The sequence below is a fragment of the Plectropomus leopardus genome, chromosome 13 (genome assembly GCF_026936395.1).
Source record: "Plectropomus leopardus strain MGB_pleo_1.0 chromosome 13, ASM2693639v1, whole genome shotgun sequence".
NCBI lineage: Eukaryota > Metazoa > Chordata > Actinopteri > Perciformes > Serranidae > Plectropomus > Plectropomus leopardus.
This window is the reverse complement of record NC_142188.1, coordinates 5,008,906-5,031,809: the sequence shown is the minus strand read 5'-3', so window position 1 is coordinate 5,031,809 and position 22,904 is coordinate 5,008,906. Positions and strand designations below refer to the sequence as shown.

Below are 22,904 nucleotides of genomic sequence, written 5' to 3'. Positions count from 1 at the left end.
CTCATTCCACCTCACACACTGATCTACGGGTATGCACCTTATTTTCCTTTTAATTATGTTCAGTTAAATAAACATCTCCTTATTCCCTGGCAAACTTTGTGTGGACTCTCTCTTTGTTGCAAACCAGTGAGCCAGGTTTGTAACAGAAGACCTTAATGTATGTACTAAGTAGTGAATTGAGCACCTTCAGGTTCATTTGACCTCTAGTCTGGTACACAGAATCTAAGAATATACTCCTCTGATAAGCTTAAGTATTGATCAATGAGTTGACTAGAACTAGAGACAATGATTCATTTATCAAAAAAGTGGTGTGATGCATGATGCTATATTATGGAATAAGTAACATATTTTTACATACACCACATCTGATTGTAATTGTATTGAAAGGTTTTCATACAGTTGATCATTATTTACTTTTTAGCCATCATTTAAAAAGTGGCTTGACTTAAAATGACTGTTTGTCATTGGTGAAGTTTTTAGTCATCAGGGTCATGGTAATCCAATCAAAGAGATATAAAATACATCAAAACCCACTGAGCAAGTAACACAAGATATATAGTTATATAGTATTCTTCACTGCCAAAAAGACATTGGTTTTTGTGGGTTTTTTTGTTGTTTTTTCATATAGTTTAAGTAGTTTAGTAGAGCTGGCTGATTTCCGTTGTGTTAGAGTTCTATTTTTGACATCAGGACTAAGTTGCTTAACCTGCTACCACAACAAAAAGTGGATGGATGGATGGATATACATCAATATAGACTCGAATGAATGTAATTTCTATATGTATATGTAAGTGAGGTGCTTCGAGGTATGCATATACTGTACCTAAACCAATTAGTATAGTGGGCACCCACAGGAGATCCATAAAAATGTATTTGTTTTTGATTTGCAACATTACAAATTTTATTAAACCACACACAGAAGTTCAATAAGTAATCTGGAAGTTCTGTAAGCATAGCGTGATTAAACAACATGTATGTGTAATGTCAAAGTAGGAGATAGTGTATTTTTTACATACAAACATACAGCATCCTGTCAGATTTAATTTCAAACTCTTACCAATAATAAAAGATGAGCTGTATGCCAAAAACATCACGATTACCCAGGTAAGTCCCATAGAGGGTGTGTACACCATCTCTGCTGTTCCAACGATTAGGCCGCCCCCCAGGATATGCTTCTACCATATTATTAGTTTAGAAGCAACTGGTACATCTAATAAACACTATGTTCAAGAAGTAAACCAACTTTTTATACAGCCAGGACTCCATGACCACCATCACAACAACAACAACAACAACAACACCGACATTTTATGCCTTAGTCGCGCCTCAGACTTAGTGACAGCTTCTTGAGCTCGCCACTTCCTCCCGGTCTTCACGAGGATTCCGGCTTCTGTGACTTTGGTGTCTGCAGAGTCCCTGTACATCATCACTTCTCTGGAACAGGTGACTTTAAACTCCTCTGTTAGCCCAGTGAAAGGAAGGTGCAGCTTGTTGGAATGGCCATACAGGGCGATGCTGCTCAAGGACCGGGGCAGCCCCAGCTATCTCCACAACAAACACAACATACTGCATTGTGATCACATTCTTTGAAGTATGTGGTCTACCACATGGTTACAATGTTTAATGTAGCAATTTTGTATATCCTGATACCATGACGACCAAATCACATCGACACACAACATACTGCATTGTGATCACATTCTTTAAAGTAATAATTTTACAGCCATTAAACCTTCCTGCTAATTTGTCCTGGTGGCCAACAAGGGCATTGCAACAAAAAAACATTTTTACAACAACAAATCTGACAGAAAACAGAAAACACCTGAATTCAAACAGAAAATCATTATTCCTTGTATAATGGTTGTATTATTGCTGTTGTTAGTCTTGTTAGGAGCCTGAATATGTTATGAACTTTCTCAGAGCCTTGAAAAGTTACTGTGTATGTTTACTGAGCCACGCAAAGCAAAAGCTAATTAATTAAGTGGGCAGCACGGTGGTGTCGTGGTTAGCACTGTTGCCTCACAGTAAGAGGGTCCCTGATTCAAAACCCAGTTGGAGCAGAGTTTGCATGTTCTCCCCGTGTCTGCGTGGGTTCTGGCTTCAGTCCAAACACATGCAGGTCAGGTTGATTGGTGACACTAATTTGCCCTTAGGTGTGACTGTGAGTGTGTATGGTTGTCTGTCTATATGTGATAGTCTTGCAACCTATTAGTATTAAGTCTGATTTTATGTTATACTTATTTTATGCTTTAAGAATCAGATACTGCTGTTCACACAGAAACTCTAACAGTTTGTGCTCATCATTCGCTCTGATGCCTCGGTCTGAGAGTTGTTTCTATTCAGTTTCTCCCTCTCATTATGTTCTGTGTTGCCGTCTCTTGGTGTCAGTGGTTGTGATGAGTGCTGGACTTTTACTTTGAAAACATCCCACCTCTCAGGAAGCAATCCTTTGTTGAAAAGCACAGAAAAAAGGTAGGAGAACAGCAAGATGGCAGCAATGGCAGACAGCATGGAAATGGCCTTAACTGGAGAGTACTGGACATAAACATCATCCTCAAGAGTGCATCCTGGGAAGTGTATGACTGGTGCTAATCCTAATGATGGCTCTCCACTGAGCAGTCTTAACACAAGTCCCACAAAGCCCATAACAGCTCCGTAACCATTAGAGATGTTGATGAAGAGGACACAGACAAGCTGAGGGAAGATCACGATGTACGCCACTTCTGCACTCATGAACAGAAACATTAGGATGCTGTTTTTCAGGTTGGTCAGTGATGTACCAACCACGCCGACTACCAACACAGAGGCACGGATCACCCACTGAGTCTCTCTGTCTGACGCCTGAAGAAGAAAGTAAAAAGGATGAAAAACATGTTGACAGCAAATGATTGAGGCCCTCCTGCTTTAAAATAACTCTTTCACCACTTTCAATGTTTCTTATTGTTTTTTTCTTAATGTCAGTTTGTTCCCTTTAAATTCTCCTGCAGTCTCTTTAAAATTCTGAATAAACATCGAGGCTGCACAATACAAAACTCTATTGTAGTCAGCTTTTTTTGTTGTGATGTACCAAACTGAAAGAACACCTACATTTTACTCACCTGAGGCCTCATGATGCTCTTGTATATGTTGGAGGTGAACACAGAAGATGCAGAAAGTAGAGCAGAGTCAACCGATGACATCACGGCAGCAGCTACACATCCAATACCAATAATGGAGATGTAAGGGGGGGTGAGGTGCTGCAAGCTGATGGGCAGAATTAAAGTCGATTCCCCACGTTCATATGGAGATGGAGAACCGTAGGAAGTCAGGTTCCAGTCTGATGCATGGACACAAAAGAAGGAAACAACAAAAAATGGTCACATTATTTGTTTGTTCTTTTGAGAAGACCTTACTGTATGTACTAAGTAGTGAATTGAGCACCTTCATGCAGTTGGTTCATTTGAATATTATAGGAACTAATATAGACCCTTGAGCATTTGACATCTAGTATGGTACACAGAATCTAAGATTATACTCCTCTGATAAGCTTAAGTATTGATCAGTGAGTAAACTATAACTAGACACAATGATCCATTTATCAAAAAAGTGGTGTGATGCATAATGCTATATTATGGGTCAAGTAACATATTGTTATGTGCACCACATCTGATTATAATCCCTATTACAAGGTTTTCATACAGTTGATTATTATTTACTTTCTAGCCAACATTCTTACTCCCAACTCGTCAAATACCAGCGCTTGGTCAGTGGTCCTACATGTAAAACTATGACATGCTAGGTACCACTGAAGTGTCAGTTTTGGACATTTTCAGACTGCGTGTCTTTATGTTGATAGCATGCATTTGTGTTTTTTCAAAATGAAATCCAGTTTCAAAGAAAAAGAAAAAAAATTCCTTTTTAGGTTTGCTTCCAAAGGTTTAGGCAACAAAACATGTAAAAGTATGACATTCTAGATACCACTGAAGCGTCAGTTTGGGGTATTTTGAGACTGCGTGTCAATTTATGTTCAGTGCATGCATTTGTGTTTTTTCAAAATACACTTCTGGTTTCAAAGGAAAAAAAACTTACTTTTCAGGTTTACTTCCAAAGGTTTAGGCAACAAAAGCACTCAAATTGGTTTAAAAATGGCTTGGCTTAAAATAAGTGTTAACCCAGGTTAACCCAGTTTGTAGAAGCTGTAAATACCTGTTGATGCAGCAGCTGCCCCAAGCAGTACAGGAGGTGTCAGTAATACAGGTAAAATAAAAGCAGCAACAAAGCAAGTCATCTTGGCTGTGGATGTGGAAGAAGCTGACAAGGTCCTCTGGTGGACACACTGATATCCCATACTCCCTAGAGCCTTTAAAGTAAAACAGTTAGTTACGTAATCAATCATCTATGCTTCAAAACCTTTGACCATAGAGTAGTTGAGATTAAATTGCATTTTGTGTAGGTCACATTGTTGCTCCCTTACAAAGAATAAGAAGTTATCAATCATTATCCAGGTCTTTTTCAGTCCAGGTGCACCAATCCAGGGAGCATGTAAGGTGTTGTTCATCAGTGTCTGACCAATGTCCTGGGTGTTTGGGTTCATCAGAACAAAAGGAACACAGACCCACTGCAGACACAAATACCAATGGAAATGATAAACACACACAACTTTTAAAGACACACTTTGGAGTTTGCGATTCCTTGTATAAGAGTGTTTTCTTTAAACAAAAAGCCTGACACAGGAAAAACTTCAAACATAGCAAACTCACTGCGCTGATGAATATGAGCAGAAGCTGTATAATATCTGTGTAGGCCACAGAGTAGAGACCTCCCAGCAGTGTGTAGGTAACTGCAACAGCAGCAGAGATCCAGATGCACACAGTGTAGGACAAATCCAGGACCACACTCATGGTTCCTCCTGCCAAACACATTATATTAATGAAATCAGCACCATGGCGCGAGAAATCCAGGGCCCCTTGTGGACCCAGAAAGGAAAGCTCTGCAGTGAGCATGCCCGGTCAGGAACGGCCCAAAAGAACAACATGCTCTAATTTTATTGCATTGGACTATTCTGTACACACCATTAGTTTACTGTCTGTCTTCAGTTTCTCTTTGTGTGATTTCTATCATTTTCCCCCAGTTTTTCCCAGATTTTCCCATATCAAAATCAAGGGTCTTAGGACAAGGCATGTCATCTACTGTATAGATTGTAAATTCCCTGGAGGCAAATTTCTGATTTCTGATATTGGGCTCTGAAAATAAAGTTGGCCTGTCTTGAGCCATCATTCTGCCTTGGCCCACCAATCACAGAAAATATAACCATGCGGCAGTAATTCTAGATTTAGGGATGTGGATTGTCACCTCCTTGGTTTTGAAGAAACAAGATTTATTGCAGGAGGTAATGCAGTTTCAGCTGTAGTTGGGCTCACCTCCATGCATTGCTCTGAGTATGTTGACGCTGGCTGATTTCCATTGTGTTAGAGTTCTATTTTTGACATCAGGACTAAGTTGCTTAACCTGCTACCACAACAAAAAGTGGATGGATGGATGGATATACACCAATGTAGATTGGAATAAATGTAATTTCTATATGTATATGTAAGTGAGGTGCTTCGAGGTATGCATATACTGTACCTAAACCAATTAGTATTGTGGACACCCACAGGAGATCCATAAACACAGCAGCCATGGACAGTCCAGCTGTTAGTCCTTTTCCATACTTGGCATGGAAAGGGTCCAGCATCGTCACACACTTTCTTTCTCTAAATGGCTTTACAAACACCAAGCCAGCTAAAATAGGAAAGACGACAGAATTAATCCAGTAAGGAGGAGAAAAAAAGGAAAACAAGATGCATTTTTAGATTTCTTTGTTTTTGATTAATTGTTTTTGTTTTTTTGTTTTTGTTTTTTGAATTTTATTAAACCACAGGCTGAAGTTCAGTTAGTAACATGTAAATTCTATAAGCATAGCGTGATTAAACAACGTGTATGTGTAATGTCAAAGTAGGAGATAGTGTTTTTTTACATACAAACATACAGCATCCTGACAGATTTAATTTCAAACTCTTACCAATAATAAAAGATGAGCTGTATGCCAAAAACATCACGATTACCCAGGTAAGTCCCATAGAGGGTGTGTACACCATCTCTGCTGTTCCAACGATTAGGCCGCCTCCAACCCACGTAGCTACAAGGTCAATTGACATGCAGCAAGTAAATTAGCAAAAAAACACTGCAGTGGGGTCATCTCAGGATATGCTTCTACCATATTATTAGTTTAGAAGCAGCTGGTACATCTAATAAACACTATGTTCAAGAAGTAAACCAACTTTTTATGCAGCCAGGACTCCATGACCACCATCACAACAACAACAACAACAACAACAACAACAACAACAAATACAACAACGACAACTCACATTGTGCATGCACTCACCTTTATACAGGGTTGTAACTTGTACCACAATAGACAGTGTGAAGAAGAAAATAATATTTAAAGATCTATCTGAGGTAATACCTAACAGTGGAAGAGAGTTCATTGCATGAATTTAAATGTTTTTGTTATTTTGCAAATGTCTTCTTTGCAATTTCATCTTCCTCAGACCTTTGACTCTGCCTGTCAGGCAGGATTGGGTGAGCAAATCTTCTGTCTTTCTATTTTGCTTTATGGCTTGTTCAGTTAATTTTCTCTCCTGCATGGCTCTCACAGAGAAAGTTTTACATTTTAAAAACTTAAATAAAGAGAGGAAGATGGATAGATTATAGCATTTATTGATGTAAACTGAAATAAAATGCAAAAGAAAACAACACGAGACGAACAGCTAATTAACTTTACCATGCAGGACTGTTGGTTACTGTTTAACACACTCTTTATGTAAGTGACAGTAAACTTCAACCCCAGATTCATTCTATTTGGTGTTACACCTACAGACTGTATAAAATGTTGAATGAAGCTATCTTAGCGTCATCTGTTGGATTGTGGCCTGCCATTTTTAGGTCTCCAGGCAACAGGGTGGAGGAGTGAGGTGTGAATCTGATTAAGACTGTGACATCTTGCAGACAGCCTGTTGTTGAAGTGGCCCCTCCTTCAAATATGAATAGCTTTAAGCCTTAATAAGACGTATACACGTGTCAGTTTACACGAAGGACAAAATTAACCATAGAGAACAAAACTGTTTTATTTGCCAGGCTGTACCCATGTATATTTTTTGTTGTATAGTTGAGCATTTTAACATCACCTTGCTTCGCCTTTACTTAAATAAAGCTATAATCACTATAACTATTTTATTTAAGGCTGAATAAATATGTTTCAAAATGTGTTACAGAATTACAACTTTTAAAGTAATTTTTCATTTCCTTGTTTCTTTTCTTTTTTTAAGATTTTTTTTGTTTTCTTTCTAATAATTTTCATGTTCATTTTTGAGTCATTTTGTTTTTTCCTGCTCATCGTCCTCTTCCCTTGTTTTTTTTATTTAAACAAGCCAGTTTTTTTGTTTTTTTTTCCGGTTGTGGAGGGTTAAAAAAGCTTTTTGTCACCCGACTAATGTCATTTTCCAACTTCCCTGTAAATTAGATTTAAAAAAAATGTATATCTTTATCAATATATGTCCTTAATAATCATGACTGGGTAATTCAGAGTTTTCTTCTTAGTTTTGTCAGCTGTGCTCTTCTCACCTGTCATTGTGAAGATCCCCACCACCAAGCTAATGCTCCGGTTTCCCAGCAGGGTCATCTCCATTCCAGTGGCTGCACTTTTCCTCTGCTCCCTTTTGGACTTGAAAGAAGCCCAGATGCCGGTCCCAAGGACCAGCAGGTAGAAAAACACCATCACTATCACTCCTGGGATGTTAACAGGCATGGTTGATGTGAACTGTCTTCTCAACTAGCTGATGTACAATGACCTAAGTGACTGAGAATAACTGACAAAATCGACTGCATACCGGAAGTAATAAAAAAAAAAAAAACCAACAAAACAAACACAGAAAAGAACAAAAACCTCCTCCAATGATGCCTGCTTGCTGGTTTCAGGTTTAGCAGGTTAACTTGCTTGGCAAGCAGCAAGAGCTGTGAAGTATCATTTTGAGCACAAAGCTAAATGCTTTGTTTAATCCCTTGGGTCATTTTTCTGGGTTATTGTGCAGAGATTGAGGTAGTTTTCTTGTAACCCAGCTGTTGCGTTAAACACTTGTTTGGCTTTTGACACAGAGCGGACTGTTCTCGTCCAAATTCCTGCTGCCTTTGCGTTTGGGCTCCTCGACCACAAAGCAGTGTAACGTGACATTATTCACCTCCTACATTTAAGGGGAAAATAAAGTGCAAGAAATGGTTTGCATACACATTTTCACCCCAAGTTACATATCAGTGTTGTTGTTTTGTTTGCTTTGCTCTACAGGGCTGCCTAACACTTAACTTGTCTTAGGCTAATGTTAAACATCCACAGTAAGTTTATAGCAAATTTCTGATGTGTTTTACAGGAAAATTATACCATGTAAAATTCAGTTGCCAGTACCAGTTAACTATATATAACATTTGTAATGTTACAAGTTAGTTGGTTTGTAACTTTAATGTCACCTGCTTTCAATAATATTCTCTTCCTGAATCAACCGCACAGTGTGCTCCAATGCACTCATCAAACATAGGTGTGCTAACCTGCTGTAACTAACTCCTTTTATGATTGCTTTGCTATGTGAAGAATAATTATTGCCAAACTCCTCAAACAATAAAAAAGTGAACATTAAAACTCACCCTGCAGGAATTTAAGCAAGGGTGTTTCCAGGATTTGATTTCTGTGCCGCCTTTGTGACAGAATATCATGAATATGGACCTGGACACGACAGAACCTGTTGAGTGGGCGACTGACAACAACTGGGCCAAACTCGGCGCCAAGCCAGAGAACACCGGGCCCCCAGGTCAGTCACCACCGTGGATTCTAGTCCACAGGAAGAGACACGGTAGAGGTCTTCTCCATGTCTCCCTCACTCCCAGGCCCCTGTCTGTCCAAAAAGTTCAGTCCACTGGATGAACTGGAGTTTCCTCCGCTCACCACCTCCTCATAACAGCACCTCAGACCAACTCCCCGGCCCTCCATCCTCCAGGGAACTGCGACCCTCTCCTTCACGCTCTGCCCACAGCCTCTGACAGCTGGAGACTCCACCCAACAAGCCTCCACACCTTGGACGTCCCCTCCGACCACCAGGACTCTGACGACCGGAGCCTCCACCCCTCTGGCTCCACGACCTGACCATACAACAATTATCATCGGGGACTCCATCAGGCAGGTCAGGTCTCCATCCGCCCTAACGCTGTGTTTCCCCGGAGCCAAGGTCCATGTCATCTCAGGGCAGCTTCGCCAGGCTCTGGAGGGAAATCCCACAGTTAGGACTGCTGTCGTGAAGAACATCCCACTACAACAGTCAGAGATTTTAAAACAGGATTTTATTGAGTTGCTGGACATTTTAAAAAAGGCCAGAGTGAGGTCCTTTATTTCTGGTCGGCTGTAGGATGGGACGTTTCTTGAGGCTGCTGAGCCTCCACACATGGCTCTCCTCTGTCTGCCAGCAGCACATGCTATTCTTATTGACAATTTTATCCTGTTCTGGGAATGCAGGGACGCTTTTAGAAATGAGGGCCTGCACATAAACTTTCAAGGGTCACGGCTCCTCTCTGGAAACATATATACACCATTGTTGGAGGTTAGCTGGTGGAGCTAACGTCAACAATTTAAAGACAATAAAACCAAAGACAACCATCCTGCAGAGGAAGCAGATTGCCGTGACCCTCAACATGGCACTACTGAACGTACGTTCACTGTCAAACAAAACTTTCCTTATTAATAAACTGTTTTAGATCATAAGATTGACTGTTTTTAACTGAGACATGGCTGGGCACAGATGCACCAGCTGCCCTCATTGAAGCTTCCCCACCAAATTTTAACTTCACTTTTTCCTCTGAGTGGCAAAAAAGGTGATGGCACTGCCTCCATCTTGTCAGACCGGTATGTTTTTAAGGAAGTGTCATTCGACAATGCCACCACCTTTGAATACCATGCCTTTGTTTTTAGCAGCCCTCCTATTTTATGTTTGACAATCTACAGACCACCTAAACACTGTGCTCATTTTATTAACAAATTCTCAGGTTTACTTTCAGTTATCCACACCACCACCATTGTTTTCGTCTGTTGTTGACTTGGCATTGTCTGACCATTTCTGTGTCTTTTTTAACGTCACTTGTTTTATTCAGCGGGAAGCTTCGGAGCAGAAACGCTATCTTACTTCTGAAGTGGCTGTGAATTTTATTAAGGTTTTGACATTTTACCTTCCTTGTGTTACTTTATCATTGAGAAGTTTAACAGCAAATTAAAGTCAACTCTGGACTCTGTCGCCCCACTGAAAACAAGGAAGGTGAAAAGAAATCCTATACCCCATGGAGAAATGAAAAAATAAAACATTTAAAAAGAAACTGTAGGATAGCAGAAAGGAAACTGAGAAAAAACAAACTGATCATAAATGACCAAATCCTCCATGAGCAACTAAAAATTTACTATAATGCAGTCAAAAATTCCAGGAAGGCTCACTTCTCTAAACTCATCACAGACCATAAAAACAGTCCAAAAATCCTATTCTATACCATCGATCACCTTATTAACCCTGATTTTAATAAGTCCAGCAGGATGTCAACAGACTCCCTTTGTGAGGACTTTGCAGATCATCTGAGAGGTAAAATTGATAAAATTAGATCAGATTTATTACCATATCAGAATATGGTTGTTAACACACCTGAATCTTTGCTTCTATCTTAGTAAACACTGAAGAGTTTTGTCCTGGTTGATGCTGAAATGCTTGCCAGTTTTGATTAGCTGTGGGGTCAGTTTTTGATGATGCAAAAATATGTGGTGCATTTGTGTAGGACAGTATGAAGATGCAGAATAAGCATTTTGTTGTGAACAGAAAATGAATGAATGAATGAATTTAGTCAACAAAACGTTTCTGTGTGGGAAGCAGGAATCTTCAGAGTGCTGTCTTTTGAGTTGTATATTAGTATTTAGTCTGATGTTATACTTATTTTATGCTTTAAGAATCAGATACTGCTGTTCACACAGAAACTCTAACAGCTTGTGTTCATCATTCGCTCTGATGCCTCGGTCTGAGAGTTGTTTCTATTCAGTTTCTCCCTCTCATTATGTTCTGTGGTGCCGTCTCTTGGTGTCAGTGGTTGTGGTGAGTGCTGGACTTTCACTTTGAAAACATCCCACCTCTCAGGAAGCAGTCCTTTGTTGAAAAACACAGAAACCAGGTAGGAGAACAAAAAGATGGCAGCAATGGCAGACAGCATGGAAATGGTCTTAACTGGAGAGTACTGGACATAAACGTCATCCTCAAGAGTGCATCCTGGGAAGTGTATGACTGGTGCTAATCCTAATGATGGCTCTCCGCTGAGCAGTCTTAACACAAGTCCCACAAAGCCCATAACAGCTCCGTAACCATTAGAGATGTTGATGAAGAGGACGCAGACAAGCTGAGGGAAGATCACGACGTACGCCAGTTCTGCACCCATGAACCAGAAAATTAACATGCTGTTTTTCAGGTTGGTCAGTGATGTACCAACCACGCCGACTACCAACACAGAGGCACGGATCACCCACTGAGTCTCTCTGTCTGATGCCTGCGGATGAACATAGAGGGGAAGAACAGGTTGTCAGCAAATACTGAGGCTGTCCTTCTTTAAAACAACTCTTTCACTGTTTCGTTGTCTTATTCATTCTTCTTCACGTTTTTTTCCTTAATGCCATTTAATTCCTTTTAAATTCTCCCTTGTGCCATTCAAAATTTGAAGTAAATATCAAAGCCACAAAAAAATAAAATTATATTGTAGTCAGCTTTTTTTGTCGTGATGTACCAAACTGAAAGAACACCTGAATTTTACTCACCTGAGGCCTCAGGATGTTCTTGTATATGTTGGAGGTGAACACTGAAGATGCAGAAAGTAGCGCAGAATCAACCGATGACATCACGGCAGCAGCTACACATCCAATACCAATAATGGAGATGTAAGGGGGGGTGAGGTGCTGCAAGGTGATGGGCAGAATTAAAGTCGATTCCCCACGTTCATATGGAGATGGAGAACCGTAGGAAGTCAGGTTCCAGTCTGATGCATGGACACAAAAGAAGGAAAGAAGACCTTACTGTATGTACTAAGCAGTGAATTCAGAACCTTCATGCAGTTGGTTCATTTGAATGTTATTTGGCACAATCATGGAGCCAAGCAGATGAATCTGACTTTGGTGATCCCCTGACTTTTCGCATAGTTAAATCTAGTTTAACATTTATAGTACTTTGTTTCATAGATAAATATCTGCAAAACCTTCCCATCAGCACCAACTGTTCTGTGACTTTAGCGTTAGCTAAGAAATAATAACATCAAACACTATGGTGTTGAGAATAGTAAACATTACCTTCTAAACATCAGCATTTTAGAACTGTCCATGTGAGTTTGTTCACAAGCATTTAGCATAAAGCATCACTGTGCCAATACAGTGCTACTGGCATGACTGTTTGCCTGCTATGGCTTCACTTGTTTAATTCTTGCTGTTACTAAGGGTGTGCCACAGGGATGAATGTTGGGCCCTCTCCTATTTACCAGTGACAAGCTTTTTTTTTTTGTCCCTATGCGCAAATTTATGTTTATGTAGAAAATACTGTTTTATATTGTGTAGCTGATTCTGTCTATTGAGACATTTGAAAGCTACGGGTCTTTTTTTAGCTTCGTGTTGATAGAACAGATTAAATGTTTTCAAAATACAGAGATCTAGAATGCATTTAAAACCCACAATTTGCTGTGTCTGCTGAAATCATGCATGAGGCTTACTGAACAAGTTATTCTGTGACTAAACCCATTGGTATTTACAGATATTGTTCTTTGAAAAATACAGGTAAAGAAAGACATTAGACTTTTTTTTTCAGTTTACCCCAGTATGCAGAAACTGTGAATACCTGTGGATGCAGCAGCTGCTCCAAGCAGTATAGGAGGGATTCCAAATACAAGTAAAATGAAAGCAGCAGCAAAGCAAGTGATCTTGGCTGTGGATGTGGACGAAGCAGACAAGGTCCTCTGGTGGAAGCAATGATATCCCATACTCCCTAAAGCCTTAAAAATAAAACAGGTAGTTACTTGATTTAATCACCCATGTGTCATTCCCATGATGTTAAAGCTGCAAAATGTCTGGCTGCTATCACAACTGAAGAATCCACTCAGTTGAAAAGGAAAATCCTTTCAATTTAGTAGCGACAGGTAGTTTAAACCTGACATTTACAGACATTCTGTTTTAGGTAACAGCCTCCGCCTACAACAGAGGCTTCATCTTACTATTTAGCTAAAATGATAAACAGTCCAGTATTTGGATATTTATGTTATTTATATTCTGAAGAAACGTATCAAGAGTCTAGAGTAGTCGAGATTAAATTGCATTTTGTGTAGGTCACATTGTTGCTCCCTTACAAAGAATAAGAAATTATCAATCATTATCCAGGTCTTTTTCAGTCCCAGTGCACCAATCCAGGGAGCGTGCAAGGTGTTGTTCATCAGTGTCTGACCAATGTCCTGGGTGTTTGGGTTCATCAGAACAAAAGAAACACAGACCCACTGCAGAAACAAATACAAATGGAAATGATAAACACACGCAAGTTTTAAAGACACACTTTGGAGTGTTTGATGTCTTGTGTGAGAATGTTTGCTCAAAATAAAAGCCTGACACTATAGCAAACTCACCAAGCTGACAAATATGAGGACAAGCTGTATAATATCTGTGTAGGCCACGGAGTAGAGACCTCCCAGCAGTGTGTAGGTAATTGCGATGGCAGCAGAGATCCAGATGCAGACAGCGTAGGACAAATCCAGGACCACACTCATGGTTCCTCCTGCCAAACACATTGCATCTGTGAAATTTTATCAATGGAGCTGCAGCTCCTGGCACTGGGTGCCGACTTGGGAAGGAAGTTCTACAGTGAGTGCTCAGTCAGGCATGGCCCAAAAGAATCCATCCATCCATCCATTTTCTTCCGCTTATCCGGGGTCGGGTCGCGGAGGCAGCAGCCTAAGAAGGGAAGCCCAGACTTCCCTTGTGAGCTGGGCCCAAAAGAGTGACATGCTTTAATTTTATTGCATTGGTTTATTCTGTATACACCATTAGTTTACTGTTCATCTTCAGTCCTCCTGTGATTTCTGTCATTTTACCCCAGTTTCCCCCAGATTTTTTTTGACTGTGACCTCGACCATCTCATTCTTGTAAATGCATTATCTCATGAATGAATTTCTTCCGATTTGGCATAAACAGGTTTGACTGGACTCAAAGATGAACTGATTAGGTTTTGGTGGTCAAAGGTCAAGGTTAAAGTGACCCTGCATTGGTTTCATTCTTGTTAAAGCAATATCTCAACTCGACATCTCAAAAATGCTTAGAGGTAATTACCTCATATGTGGTACAAAAATCCACTTGCACTCAATAACAAACTGATTAGAATCTGGTGGTCGACGGTCAAAGGTCAAGATCATGGTGACCAACATGTTTTTGGCCATAACACAGGAATTCGTATGCTCAAATTCCACACAAAAAAATAAAATTAAATCAAAATTTGTCCCTAAATCCTGCTACATCATTTGGCATCAAAGGAGGATTATATGAGTCTCACAGCCTGGGGCAAGAAGCTGCTTCATAGTCTGGTGGTTTGGCAGTGGACACTTCTCTTTTTCCAGATGTGAGCAGAGTGAACAGACTGTGGTTGGGTGGCTGCTGTCTGTCAGTATCCTTTGGGCTCTGAGCAGACAACTAACTTCACCGAGGTCACTGATGCTCTGTAGGTGGGAACCAGTGATGTTCTAGGCAGTTTTAATCACCCGCTGTAGAGCCTTCCTGTCTTGGACCGTGCACAAACCATACCAGTTTGTGATTTTTCCAGTTGGTATGCTTTCTAGAAATTAACCAGGATCTTGCTCTGGAGTTTAGCCTCCCTAAGTTTCTGTAGAAAGTAGAAGCATTTCTGTGCTTTTTTTTTTTTACCTGGGTGGTGATGTGAGGACCAAGATAGGTTCTTAGTGATGATAATTCAGGAACCTATAGCTGTTAATCTGCTCAACCTTGGCTCCACTGATGTAGACAGGGGTGCATATCTTTGCCTCTTTCTCTTTAAAATAAACATTCAGCTCCTTGGTTTTGCTGACGTTGACCAGTGGGTTGTTCTTTGTGAACCACTCTGCAAGATTGTTGTTTCACTTCACAATAGAGTTCTCCTGACGTTTGGGAGTGCAGTCATGGGTGTACAGTGTGAACAGTAGGGACCTGAGCACACTGCCCTGGGGGGCTGTGGTATTGAGCACTAATGTAGAGGAGTTGTGACTGCCAATTCGAATTCTCTGGGATTTGCATGCAAGGAAGTCCAGTATCCAGTTGCAGAGTGTTGTACGGAAGCCCAGAGTGTTAATTTTTCCATTCAGCTTCATGGGTGAGACTGTGTTGAATGCTGAGCTGAAGTCACCTAGCAGCATCCTGATATACCTGTTCTTTTTCTCCAGGTGAGTGAAGACTAAGTGAAGAGCAGTAGATATGGCATGCTCTGTAGAACTGCCGGTTCTGATAGCATAATGGTGCGGGTCAAGGCTGGCAGGGATGTTGTTTTTGATCTGCTGGAGAACCAGTTTCTCGAAACACTTCATCAGGATGGGGGTAGGAGCCACAGGGCAGTATTCATTAACACCACACACAGCAGACTTTTCAGGTACAGCAATGATGATGGCTGTCTTGAGGCAGGAGGGAACAGTCTTGTGTGATAGTGAGATGTTAAAAATGTCAGTTTTAAGTCGTTTATAACATGATAAGCACAACTTTTTAGTATGCGTCCTGGAATATTATCTGGACCAGCAGCCTTGTTTATGTTCACTCTCAGCATGAGTTTTCTAACATCTGCTGTGGTCACTGAGAGTGGCTGGCCTTCTGGAAGCGGAATAGACTTCACAGCTGAGCCTTATTTAGGAGGTCAAAGTGAGTCTAAAATGTGTTCAGCTCGTCCAGCAGCATCCTCTTACCCTGCTTGATGCCAGCTCTCAGTTGTGCTCTGGTGGTGATGTATGCCTCAATGTCACCTGAATGAAGGGCAACTTCTTTTGCTCTGAAAAGAGCATTCGCTTCTTTTTATATCCAAATGGTCACAGGTCAACTGTGACATCATAATGTACTGCAAAAAATATTTCTGTCCTTTATTTAACTTCTTAAGTCAGGAATATCAAGGGGGACATTTGGTCAGTTACTGAAATAGTGACACTAATCTTGAGTGCCCACCTTGACACTGCTGATTGTATGATGTCTTCTTTGCTGCCCAGGGAAAGATGTTTGTGAAGCAAACATGTTTTCACAGACATGTATATAAACTTTAAGTTCAGTTTCACTGTCACTGCATGGAGGCATTTAACCACAAGGCAGAAATTCTAATTTTAGGGATGTGGATTGTCACCTCCCTGGTTTAGAGGGAACCAGAGTTAGTGCAGCAGGTAAAGCAGTTCCAACTGTAGTTGGGTTCACCTCTATGCATTGCTCTGAGCATTGTGATGCTGTCTGAGTGCCAGTGTGTTAGAGCTCTATTTCTATGTAGAGGACATCGGGACTACCTTGCATAAGCTGCTACCATGATAAAAAATGGATGGATGGATGGATGGATGAATGGATATACATTAATAGTGTACACTGTTACGAATGTACTGTATGTATAGATATAAAAAGGGTGCTTCGAAGTACGCAAATACTTACCTAAACCAATTAGTATTGTGGGCACCCACAGTAGATCCATAAAAACAGCAGCCATGGACAGTCCAGCTGATAGTCCTTTTCCATACTTGGCAAGGAAAGGGTCCAGCATCGTAACACACTTTCTTTCTCTTAGTGGCTTTGCAAACACCAAGCCAGCTAAAATAGGAAAGACGACATCACAGTTAGAAAAACATAATTAATCCAGTTAGGGGGAGAATACCTGAAGAAGGAAAAATTGCTGCAAGATGAATTTAAAAAAGAAAAAAATCATTAATTATACCACACCGTGAAGTTTAGTAAGTAATCTGTAAGTTCTGCAAACATACATTTAGTGATTAAACAAAGTGTAGGTTTTATTAATGTCAAGGTGTAGTGTAGCTCAGGTCATGTTTATTCCTGTCTGATCTCAAGAGACAGGACTAACTGTATATCAGACTGTCATGCTATATTGGTTTTCTACAGACAAGCATACAGCATCCTGTCAGATATAAGTCCAAACTCTTACCAATAATAAAAGATGAGCTGTACGCCATCATCATCATGATTGCCCAGGTAAGTCCCATAGAGGGTGTGTAGACCATTTCTGCTGTTCCAACAATGAAGCCCCCTCCAATCCATGTAGCTACAAGATGAATTAACATACAGTAAGCAGTTGGAGTTTCGCGGTCGGATCATCTCAGGATATGTTCATTTATCTCTGTATCCACTGTGTATAAAGCTTAAGTGTAGGCAGGTAGGAAATCAACATCTGGATTCCATCAGTCTCAAAGTTACAATATGATGATTGTTTTGATACCTTTTATTTTTAGCGGGAGGGTTTCAAATCACACTGTCTTGGACGGGGTTTTCACCACATTCACACTGCACATAAACACTGCCATTTACATACACACACACACACACACATATATGCACACACACTTAGAAAGCTTCTTGTCTGCATTTACACGATCAAACCTGTGAAAGAAATGGATTTCTGTGGTCCTTTGCTTATTCTTTGATTTGCTATGTAAACTATAATCTGTCCACCCGTGTGAACGTGTAATTCCTTCCTCCTCAGAGCTTTGATTCTGCCTTTCAGGAAAGATCAGGTGAGCATATCTCTCTTTCTATTTGGCTTCATTGCTTTATGAATTACTTTGCTCTATTTAATACAGCTGAACCTGAAGAGGTCTCATCAAAGCAGCCACCAGTCATTAGCATTCTGTCCCATTTTAATTATAGGCACAACATCTTGACTGCATGGGTTTATTAGATCTGCCACTATAACTTTACAGTTACATTCAACTAATAAGTGAACATTTATTAGAATAGGGAGTTATTGTTTGGAGCCAACCAATGGCTTATCACAGTTGTTCTCTGCAGTGCAGGGGTCACCAACCTTTTTAAAACAGAAAGCTACCTCAAGGGCACGAATACAAAGGGCTACTTGTTTGATACAGACTTCCTAAATAACATAAAACTTGCATGGTTCACCTTCAATAGTAATAATTATTATTATATTATTATTGTTATCATTCATATTTTTGAAGAGACTGTCTGATCACAGATTACTGTTAATGATCCCCAACAATAATGATTTATTAATGTTTTACCATAATAGGAAACACAAATATATTTATATCTCAATCTGTTTTAACATGTGAAAATCAGAGTTCATCACATTTCCGATATTCTTACAAATATCTTTTTTTTTAATTAGTTTTGTATGAATAACCAGATTTGTAGCATTTTGTTCAAAATACATCTGTCACATTTTTTTGTACAAATTATCACTTCTAATATTTTAAGATATCATCAACTATCACATTTTTAAACAATCTCACATTTGTACTAAACACAACAAAATAAATTATGACCTATGTCCCATGTTTGTACAAATTATCAGTTATGTAACATTTTTGATGAAATCATGTCATATTTGAACTAATCATCACATCTGTAACATTTTTTAACAAATCATATCTTTCACACTTTTTGAACAAATTATTTCTAACATTTTTGTACGATACTTGAGTTTAACGTTGCCATGATGTTTCAAAAGAAGACATCTGTAAACCCTTTATTGGTCTGTAAAGATATGCTAGTGGTAAACCTGGCATTGCATGCTGTTCACCAGCATACTGTAATCTGGGGTATAACTTGACACTGCAACTGTGAGTCTCGTAGATGTGTTTAAGGCATGGCATGATCAAAGCCAGTCACTTTTGCACATATCACCTGCTGGTGAATGATGCAGTGGTAATGTAGAAATTTGGGGAAATCTGGGTCACCTTTGCAGTGCGCAATGAAGCCTGTATGTCGGCCCCTCATGGCAGGGGCGCCGTCTGTAGTGACTGACACCAACTTTTCCAATGGTACCTTTTTCTCCACAAAGTATCCCTTCAGCGCGTTGTAGATGTCAACTCCCCTAGTTGTTGTCCTCAGGGGCAGTAGTGTTAGGAGTTCCTCTTTTTTTGCGGAGAAATCATCAAACATCATTCGGATAAACGCTATCAGCTGCTGCTGTCCACTGACTCATCGCACTGGATGCTAAACCACCTGCATGTACTCAGATCCTGGTCCATCTGCTCTGTCAACTTCCCGGATATATCCGACACTCGTCTGGCCATGGTACCTGCCCCCAGTTGGACAACGGAGAGAGCGGAGATGGCTTCAGAACCATTCTTCTTGTCTCATTCAGACGCCTTTCACAAAAATGTAAACGTCTGAAAACTGGTTTGATTTCTGTGGCCAACTTGAAGAAAAAATCAAAGAGCAACTCTGCAAGATTTTTTTTGCAAATTACAAGAAATTAGTAGATTTAGATTTTTATTTTATGTTTTTCACAAAGGCAACTGAAGGTGTGCACAAGGTTCAAATCAAAAATATCATTATTTATTAAAAAGTATTTCAAAAGTTATAATCACGCAGTAACATAATTTGAAACATATTTAAGATTTTATTTAAGGCTGAATAAATATGTTTCAAATCATGTTACAGAATTATAATTTTGAAGTACTTTTTCATTTCATTTTTTTTTTCTTTTTTCAGATTTTTTTTGTTTTCTTTCTAACAATTCCATGCTCATTTTTTTTAAACAAGCCAGTTTTCTCAGGTTGTAAAAAGTTAAAAAAGCTTTTTGTCACCTGACTGCTGTTATTTTGCACCTTCCCTGTAAATTAGATTTAAAAAATGGTATATCCTTATAGATATATGTCCTTAATAATCATGACTTTGTAATTCAGAGTTTTCTTCTTAGTTTTGTCAGCTGTGCTCTCCTCACCTGTCATTGTAAAGATCCCCACCACCAAGCTAATGCTCCGGTTTCCCAGCAGGGTCATCTCCATTCCAGTGGCTCCACTTTTCTTCTGCTCCCTTTTGGACTTGAAAGAAGCCCAGATGCCGGTCCCAAGGACCAGCAGGTAGAAAAACACCATCACTATCACTCCTGGGATGTTAACAGCCATGGTTGATGTGAACTGTCTTCTCAACTAGCTGATGTACAATGAACTAAGTGACTGAGAATAACTGACAATACAGACTGCATACCAAAAAAACAAACAAACAAAAAAAAACCAGAAGCCTCCTCCAATGACGCCTGCTGGCTGGTTTCATGTTTAGCAGGTTAACTTACTTGGCAAGCAGCAAGAATTTTGAACTTTGATTTTTTGAAGATTCATTGCTTTAATGGAAGAGACTGTAGCAACTATTTAAACACTGTTAACACAACTTTCTGGGTTATTATGCAGAGATTGAGGTAGTTTTTGTGTTACCCAACTGTTGGGTAAAACATTTGTTTGGCGTTTGACACAGGGTGGACTGCCCTCGTCCAAATTCCTGCTGCCTATCTTTCTACCCAGTTGATCTTTGTCTCGTGACGTCTTTGCATTTGGGCTCCTCGACCAAGAAACAGTGTAACATGATGTTATTCACCTCCTACATTCGAGGGGAAAATAAAGTACATAAATGGTTTGTAGCTATATACTTTTTCACCCATCTAAGTTACATACCAGCAAAAACAACACATTTTCACTCTGAACTCGTCACATGGTGATGTTCGGTCAGTGGCCTTTCAAATCAACCTATCACATTTTAGGTATCCTTGCCATGTCAAACTAGGATGCCACTACACAAATGCACGTCGTGGGATGATGTCATGGAGAGATGGTGCAGGCTATTACTGTGATATCAACAAATGCACGTTAGGTGAGTGACATAGTCACTATGTTTGCACAACAGTGCAGACAGTCATGATGGTTAGAATTAGGCACCAAAGTCACAGATGGGTAGGTTGAGGCAAAGAAGGCACATGGTAAGGTGCAGAAAAAACACACAAACACACACGGACCCGAACTCCAGACTCCTGCACAAAAGTCAGTTGTTTGTGGGACCGATCCATTTCTCCGCCAGGCATCTTATGAGCACACTCATTTCTTGATATTGCGTGGTTACCCAACCCATTCCCACTCAGAACGTCGACGCTTGACGTGGTAAGGATACCTAAAACATCACAGGTTTCCATGGATGCCACTGCCCGAGTGTCACATGTGACGACTTTGCAGTGAGGCTGGGTTGGCAAAAACTAGAATTGTCTGGGTAATATAGTAAATATAAATATATTATAGTAAAATAACAACATGTACAATGCAATTACCGAAAATGTGCTTTCATAGACCTGTAATTGTTGTACATATAATAAAAATGACTTGAATTTACCTGTCAAGTCGCATTAATCACTTAGTGTTTTGAAAGGAAAAAAAATACATATATATATATATATATATATATTTTTTTTTTTTTTTTTTTTTACATTTTAGCTGTAAGGAATGGTGATTGTTTTTTAGAATGGGGACTTCAGAATAATTTCAGTAATATCCAAAGTTGGGCTTTCATTTGGGAACGTGTAGAAACAAAATATTGTTTACAATGCTGCATTTATTTCAGTTCGAATGAGGGGAGCAATTTTGTTAAACTAAATTAGGCGATCTTGATAAAACAGTGTTGACATAACAACATTTGAACTCTTTACAAACCGTCAAGTTATACCGTGTCTGGATATAAACAGTTGCCATAAACGCATTATTGCCATTGGACTGTTACGAGAGACACTCTGATTTCTAACCACAGCGCTTACAAGTGAACGCATCATAGAAAGTACGCATGCGCTCTTTGTACTTGAATCCGATTGGTCCGTTTTAAACTCAGACCGCGGCTGCCTGTGTTGTTGTGTTTAGCTCGCTAACGTTAGCACACAAAGAATATCATCCTGTTTCACAACCTAATGTCCCAAATAAAACAGTCAGGTAAGTGTTTTATTGAGCGTTATCCCAGTTGGAGTGTCATATTTCAGTCATATGAAGAAAGTGACATTTGTTAAACTGTGTTATCAGTTGACAGATGCGGCTGTTTGTCAGCTGAAAATACCCAGCTAACCAGTTAGCTTGTGTGCTAAGTTGACCAAGAAACGTTAAGTGAAGATAAATATTTATTATAACTTATATAAGTTAACGAAGTGCCACTAAAAGCAGCATATGGCATGAACTTAGTATTAACAGCCACACCACCCGGCGATACGTGTATTTTTTGATTTTGTTAAGCGGTAATATTGACCTACAATTAACGTTAAATTTCACTATTTTCAGTTAAATCGTTGCGGTATGTGGAACAAACTATCAGTTGATTTAGCTGATTTGTTTACGTCGAATTCAGATTGAGTTATGTCGATTTGTAAATGTGTCAATATCCATTCTTGAAAGACGAAACTTAACGTTGCTGTCCAGGAAGGCGAACCTAGCGCGAGATTTTAGCATTTTAGAGATTTTAGACTTGCTCCCTATTCTTGACTCTGGAGTAACAATGCAAAGTTGTCCAAGTGAGGTCAAACTTGGACCTTTTGCCTTTGTTGTACTCTTTTTCGCAACTTTTCGCAAAGGGACTGTTCGTTATTTATGAGGGGGAGGGGTTATGCAAAATTAGGGTAGCACCTCAAATAATTTATTTAAGCACTGGGGAGAGAGTTACTTTTTTTTAAAAAAAAAATTGGCTGTAAGTATATTATAATTATATAACTATAATAACTTAATTTATAAAGCACCTTTAAAACCGAGTTTTTGAAGCGCTTTGACAAACAAATCAAAGCAGAAATGGGATACATAGACGG

The 22,904-nt window shown here is 39.6% G+C and overlaps 3 protein-coding genes across 4 annotated transcripts in view; 1 reads left to right on the top strand and 2 right to left on the bottom strand.

Moving 5' to 3' along the window:
• Positions 1–893: 893 nt before the first annotated feature.
• LOC148187633 (high-affinity choline transporter 1-like) lies at positions 894–8,359 on the bottom strand. Its single transcript, XM_088086381.1, has 8 exons — positions 7,645–8,359; positions 6,041–6,157; positions 5,605–5,760; positions 4,740–4,888; positions 4,454–4,597; positions 4,186–4,339; positions 3,099–3,316; positions 894–2,841 (listed from the first exon to the last, which is right to left on the bottom strand). The coding sequence occupies exons 1-8, from the start codon at positions 7,826–7,828 to the stop codon at positions 2,284–2,286; spliced, it is 1,680 nt and encodes a 559-aa protein (XP_087942507.1). The 5' UTR covers positions 7,829–8,359; the 3' UTR covers positions 894–2,283.
• Positions 8,360–10,241: 1,882 nt separating this feature from the next.
• Positions 10,242–20,227, bottom strand: LOC121954796 (high-affinity choline transporter 1-like). Its single transcript, XM_088086797.1, has 8 exons — positions 20,028–20,227; positions 17,268–17,384; positions 16,763–16,918; positions 13,735–13,883; positions 13,465–13,608; positions 12,960–13,113; positions 11,897–12,114; positions 10,242–11,631 (listed from the first exon to the last, which is right to left on the bottom strand). The coding sequence occupies exons 1-8, from the start codon at positions 20,209–20,211 to the stop codon at positions 11,074–11,076; spliced, it is 1,680 nt and encodes a 559-aa protein (XP_087942923.1). The 5' UTR covers positions 20,212–20,227; the 3' UTR covers positions 10,242–11,073.
• Positions 20,228–21,918: 1,691 nt separating this feature from the next.
• kif20ba (kinesin family member 20Ba) overlaps positions 21,919–22,904 on the top strand; it is a 56,024-nt gene continuing 55,038 nt past the window's right edge. For both annotated transcript variants that reach the window (XM_042502714.2, XM_042502713.2), the window contains exon 1: positions 21,919–22,047. The gene's annotated coding sequence lies outside the window, so the exon portion shown is untranslated. The remainder of the gene's footprint in view (positions 22,048–22,904) is intronic.

Excerpts from the sequence above, each read along its gene's own strand:
- LOC148187633 (XM_088086381.1), bottom strand. The coding sequence starts at position 7,828 with ATGCCTGTTAACATCCCAGGAGTGATAGTGATGGTGTTTTTCTACCTG. Across the intron at positions 6,158-7,644 it reads GGGGATCTTCACAATGACAG|CTACGTGGGTTGGAGGCGGC; the intron begins GTGAGAAGAGCA and ends TTGACCTTGTAG. Across the intron at positions 4,598-4,739 it reads TGCTCATATTCATCAGCGCA|TGGGTCTGTGTTCCTTTTGT; the intron begins GTGAGTTTGCTA and ends TTGTGTCTGCAG.
- LOC121954796 (XM_088086797.1), bottom strand. The coding sequence starts at position 20,211 with ATGGCTGTTAACATCCCAGGAGTGATAGTGATGGTGTTTTTCTACCTG. Across the intron at positions 17,385-20,027 it reads GGGGATCTTTACAATGACAG|CTACATGGATTGGAGGGGGC; the intron begins GTGAGGAGAGCA and ends TTCATCTTGTAG. Across the intron at positions 13,114-13,464 it reads TTGATAATTTCTTATTCTTT|GCTTTAGGGAGTATGGGATA; the intron begins GTAAGGGAGCAA and ends TTTATTTTTAAG.